Source organism: Mizuhopecten yessoensis, unplaced genomic scaffold (assembly GCF_002113885.1).
Source record: "Mizuhopecten yessoensis strain PY_sf001 unplaced genomic scaffold, ASM211388v2 scaffold3961, whole genome shotgun sequence".
Lineage (NCBI taxonomy): Eukaryota > Metazoa > Mollusca > Bivalvia > Pectinida > Pectinidae > Mizuhopecten > Mizuhopecten yessoensis.
The window spans coordinates 917,556-923,961 of NW_018405306.1; the positions used below are offsets into that span (position 1 = coordinate 917,556).

The 6,406-nt window shown below is 35.2% G+C and overlaps 1 protein-coding gene across 1 annotated transcript; it reads left to right on the top strand.

Annotated features, from left to right (window-relative positions):
- Window positions 1–517: 517 nt before the first annotated feature.
- On the top strand, window positions 518–5,739 carry LOC110448241 (fucolectin-like). The gene is made up of 3 exons (XM_021494390.1): window positions 518–575; window positions 3,524–3,760; window positions 5,471–5,739. The coding sequence occupies exons 1-3, from the start codon at window positions 518–520 to the stop codon at window positions 5,737–5,739; spliced, it is 564 nt and encodes a 187-aa protein (XP_021350065.1).
- The last annotated feature ends 667 nt before the right edge of the window (window positions 5,740–6,406 follow it).

The window sequence follows — 6,406 nt, forward strand, 5'->3', positions numbered from 1 at the left end:
GGTTACCCACATGTCAGATTGACGACATTCCAGCATAGCTTACCCACATGTCGGATTGACGACATTCCAGCAAAGGTTACCAACATGTCAGATTTACGATATCGTCATAACGTTTCCCTTAGTACAGCTTGGCGACAATCCTCATTCTATGTTTGTTATTCATCTGACAGATTGACAACTCAAATTTTACATATAATTTACTCTTTTTCATTCCTAAATGCTCATGGCACGTTATTGGATCCTGAAGATTTTAGCAATCATTAAATCAAAAATAAATCGATAAGATTTTTCTTTGTAAGCTGTCTATAACCTGGTGAATATCTTCTGAATGAGTGTTCACAAGTATGAATTAACTCAGTTATGCAAATAGAACATCGATTGTTGGAAAGGTGTACAAAAACGAAAGGAATCAAGACCGACACCTAGTTACAACAAGATATGACACGAATATTTCGGATGTTCGTTACAGTTAGCAGGTCAACCAGTATTACTTACGCTCCATCGACAATCTGACCAAATGGAGAAGAGAAAGATGATTTGGTGCATTTTCATCTTTTTACGATTCACAAATTCAGGTAAGTCATGTAACATGTAAATCTTACGGTACTGCTAGAAACACACATTACAATGAAGTTGTTGTATGCTGATGCTGTGGTTTACTGGTTTAGATTGTTTTTTCTCTTCAATTCGCGTACATTTAAGGTAGCTTTGGAATTTAAAGTAAAAACAAATAAAAAACAAGAAAAAGACAAAAGGAAACTAAATAAAAAACAAAACATACAGTTACTTTTAATCAAACAAATGCTTTTTGGTTGTCAAATAAAACAACTTAATTTTTGTATCTAAATCATTCCCAGAAAAATTGAAAATATCAATTTTTTATGATTTATATTCCTATTCCTTAACTTCTTTTGATAAATACCATCTTACAAATATTATTAAAAGGTTGAATCTCAATTGGTCGATTTATTTGTGTGAAGAATTGAATGGATTTTCAAGACAAATATATGACCTACGAAGCACCAAAATCTTTTTGATGTGTTTGCGGATAAATACTTCATGGCTACATGGTGTGATTTAAGACACAAATAAATATGGGCAGGCAATGCTTGTCTAGAAATGAAATGGGCCCGATATTTTCTCGTTTAACTGAGAGCAACATGAGAAGTTAATATGTTAATACATGTAGTAGAAATAATTATTAGAACAAATTTATCACACGTTAGCGCCGATATATCAATTACTTTTTGTTACTGATGTGATAATGATGTGATTATTTAAATTATTATTTTCAACTTTAAAATTATTTTCACTAGAATTATATATATACCATGAATATGTAGTCTTGATTGCAATTTACACTGATTATGTTTGTCTTTCAGAATTCGTGGAGTTCTATTTTCACGCGGATAGCAGATTTGAAAACACATTGCCATTACAGGATATCATTTGGACACAAACAGATGTTGACTTTTTTCAATGTGCGCTCGCATGCAGCTCCACTTCCGGATGTGTATCATTTTCATTCGGACAATCAACATGCTATGCGTACTCCAACAGGGCCCACGTAACAATGATGTCAATTCCTCAACCCCACATTATGTACTTTGAATCAAAGGGTAAGACATCATGTATGAAAGGTCGTTTTTATATACTTTAAAACCACTACTTTGTGTGGGTTTATAATTTTGTTGATTCGTAGGTACAGTGAAGTAATTACAAGTTGTATATTAAGCAATTCTCCGTTTGAACAGGTACTTGCAATCCACGAATTCATGACTCAACGAAATAATGTTTTTGTGGAAAATCGCGAAATCTGGGCTCCATGAAAATATCTGATTTCACAGTATATGGAAGCATTCAAGTTACTCTAAAGACCCTTTAATTGTATTATGAATATTGTAGTATACACATTCATATATTCAGGTAATCCAATGCCCAAATATGCCTAAATTGTGATGTCTTTTCATCCTATTGTAAAAGTTAACGTACTTCCTTGAACTTAGCCCCTAACACGTGATGGCTAATCATCATGTTTATGTGTTTCTACCACAATACGCTGTGTTATTCCACTCTCAGATCATTGTATAAACACGCAGACTGTTAGATAAATATGAGTTATATACCACACGTGGTACATGACCTTCAAGAGATTTGATTGGTCGAGAAGATGAACTTTGACCTGGAAGACTTTTTCCACGTGCTTTTTGCCACCTGCTGTTTTGTTTACGTCGTCGGCTGTCAACATCCGACAAATGTTGGTGACTTTGTGAGGTTATGCGGAAAGGGGGGTTAGTAAGGCAATATTAAAAGATGATACTTAAAGATTTGATCGCTGGTTTCATGCAAAATTTCTACAGACGCTCGATATCGTTTCGACGTCACACCGTCGCGTATCCAGGTCGTGAAACCAAAACAAGATCTGTCACAGTGTCGGGAAATATTTCGTTCTCCCAACGTCCCGTTATCGCTATTTAGACGGTCTGACTATGGCTTAACTTTCACTATAAACGTCAACCATAGAACCGTCCCGAAGAAACGAAGGCCTAGAAACGTAGGCCTATGGTTTTGGATATTGACAGCGATAAGTTCGTCTACAACGTTCATCACTTGGCGGGAGGCAGACTTCGTACGATATGCTTACGCGCATATAGTCCGTGGTTGATTTATATAAATTAATGCAATACTGCTACTCTCAATATTTAAAGTCGTTCATCTATTTTATTTTTTCACGAAGTTGTTGCCGAAACATTAATTTTGACAATAATTAAGTTTGTAAAAAAAGGTCATTTTTGAATATTTATGAGTGACTTTTTACATATGGGTCATATCACTACGCCAGCCTTGTCAACAAACACATGTGTGTGTGTTATATCCGACTGAACATGAGATTGTGGTAGAAACAGATCACACGACTCGTGGGTGTTGAGTATGGTATTTATTTCACTTTCGTTAGTTAATTTTCAAAAGTTACAGAAAGACACTCGTAAAGTCTTTTGTAACTTTTGAAAATTAACTAACTCGAGTGAAATAAATACCATATTCAACAACCACTCGTTGTGTAATCTCTATTTACCTACTGTCAGTTATTTATTTTCAACTGTTAAAACGATGGTAAACATCGTGTCTTTACATAACTCGTTTACGTTAGATAAGCCTACTATCATCACTCGATAGGGGAACATCTATAAATACTACACATGTATTACTGTACATCATTTTTTCGCCCATCGCCCATGCAATCAATTTTTCGGCCAGTGTAAATTTTGCCTTCACTTTTAATTACTATGCATATTATTCTGTTAACTTATATTAGCTGTAATGATAAATTCGTCTTCATCACGGAGGGCGAAAAAGGCGAAATTTTAACTGCAGCAAAAAAATCCCGATTTATAGTCTATAGGATAATTTTATATTTGTGTTACTTACAGTTTAATATAACGAAAACATCAATATTATATTTTAAAGTGGGTTTTTTTTTTGGTTTTTTTTTAATTTTGATATATAATTTTATATATTATAGGTTTTTATGGCAATCTGGCCGAGAACAAGCCGGCGTCTCAGAAGGTTACGCTTAACATGCCGGTTTTAGGGACATACACAGCCGACAGAGCTGTAGATGGTGTACGTGACACCAGACCATTCATTCCCTACGACTCCTGCGCCTTGGTAGATAAGGGTGTCGCTACCTGGTGGAAGGTAGACCTACTACAGCCCTACATGATCACAAGTGTCGCCATCTTGGCCCGTCAAACCATGTGTAAGACATTGGTGCTTTGTTGTTGAATGATGTTGTTATTTTATTATCAACTAAACTGATTTATTATATGCATGAAAATTTCTCGCAATCACATTTGTCGGATCATGTACACGTGACCAGTCCTCAAAAACTCATGTAGACAGGTTATCCGGTGAATATCGATTACTAAATATAGTCTATATGGAAATACCCCGGAAGCTGTCGTAGCGCATGTGCAGTTAGACCGGAACGCGATCTGCCAGACGACATTAGAAGATGGCTGCGGGCGAACGTTTCTCCTCCGTTACATCTGAAAATTACCAAAACTTTTCAAGGATAAAGATGCTGTTAACATAAAAAGGCCATTGAACACGCAGTGCATGTCCTCCATGCTTATCTTAAGAAAAAGAACCTAGACGACGTCTTCGAAAGCGACGATGCTAAACTGTTGAATACAAACCTGGCTAAATTTGACACGGAGGCTCGCGCGCAAAAATCAGAACCTTGAGCTTTATTTTGTTTTATTTTCTTGTTGAAGCATATAAGAAAACAGTTATGGACTTTTTTGCTGGTAAATATGATGTGATATGAACCTGAAAGAGTGATATTGACCGAGGCGAATCCATAATTGTATAATAACCTTGTTCTAATAATCATTTCTACTACATGTATTAACATATTAATGGGGTTTTTCAATTCCTTCTCATGTTGCTCTCATTTAAACGAGAAAATATTGGGCCCATTTCATTTCTAGACAAGCATTGCCTGCCCATATTTATTTGTGTCTTATTTCACACCATGTAGCCATGAAGTATTTATCCGCCAACACATCAGAAAGATTTTGGTGCTTCGTCGGTCATATATTTGTCTTGAAAATCCATTCAATTCTTCACACACATAAATCGACCAATTGAGATTCGACCTCGGCCTCAGTCAATATCACTCTTTCAGGTTCATATCACATCATATTCACCAGCACAAAAGTCCATAATTGTATAATAATTTACAGAAGCATTGATACTGAGCTTTTATCCCGATCTGTCAGCATCTGGTGTTTAAATTAAATCATGGTTTTAGTCTCATAGACACATTTCTCCGTTTGCTGTATTTCTACATATAATATGGCTTAATATGTATTACCAAATTTTATAGATGAAATAAGCTGTGTCTATCACGTTCATCGTTATAAATAAATCTTTACTTTGTGTGGCTCTCTATATCGACTTCTTAAAATATATTTGAATATTGTCTTCCTTTCATCATATTCTTGTAATTCGGTCACGGTACAATGTGATTTCTCACACTGGGTTACTCTGTTTGGCGTTCTCATCGATTTACAAAAAATAGGTTTTTTTATGGTTAGTTGACTTCACAAAGTGGTCTTCTTTGGCTTATATTGGCTTCTTTACTTCGTAACCCTGTTATTATGTTACCTTCAGGGTATGTTCGATTCTGCTCGTGGTCTTACTTGTATCTGGTCATGTCTGTATTTTAGGCTCTTTGCACAGAAGTCAGGTACATGTGCAATTTGAGATGATCATCTTCTTGCTTAATGTATAATGTTGATTGTAAGCCTTTTTGTTTAACAATTATAACTAATCCTATGTTGTAAAACGCTTTAGAGTAATTTTACAAATTATATAGGGCGCTATATAAATGTTGTATATTATTATTATGATTATTATGTTACACACTTGTGATATCAAAATATTCTCATACTTCTGTTTTCAGCTGGACAGTCGGCGGACCTCGGCATTGGTATAGGGTTATTGACGACTGGACCCTTTAGTACGTGTCTGACCACAAGTGGGAGTGCTGGATGGATAAACAGTTTCGCCACCTTCTCGTGTCCTGTTCCAATATATGGACAATTTGTGAAAATCACGAAGAATGTTCTCAACCAGTATATGTGTTTGTGTGAGGTCGAAGTGTATGGAATGTACTACAACATCAACGTGTCGAGCTGTGAACTTCCTGTATTAAGGATGACTTGGACATGATAACGACGATATGATGGGAATGTTTTACATTCATACAGTAATATGTTTCAAGGCAAATAGATTTGAATAACTAAACACGGGTTTTTGCATAAGCCAAACCATTTTTTTTTAAAATTTAATTCGTAGGTTATTATAACACATCAAAAAATCGTCTAAATAATTATATCTATTTTTAGACATATATCTGGTTTAAGATTATTGATCCATATTATTAAATAAAAAAAAATAAAAACATGTTGATAGCACTGAAATGTTAGCTATATATACGTGAAAAATTACAATGATTTATGTAGCAGTCCCTTTAATATATAAGGAAACACGGGATATGTATAAGACATTTAACATAGGTTGCCTTTGGAAATATGAGGATAAGTTATATAATCGTATTCATGAAATATTATTTAAAGGTCCATGTCCTATTGCAGACAAAACAGCAGAGAATTCCACTGCAGATTTCTGTACATACAATAATCTCCCCTGCATTTTGTTTTGGATATAACTTTATCTGGAATTGTCCATGATACTTCCGTTGAGCAGGTATTTTATTTGGTTAGAGTGACAGTATAATGATTTGACTGTCTTGCTTCAAGTCTTGACGGTAGTCTAGTGGTAGAACGCCGGGCTCGTGACCGAAGCAGTCATGCCAGAAAAAAACCCAGCTTCCAAT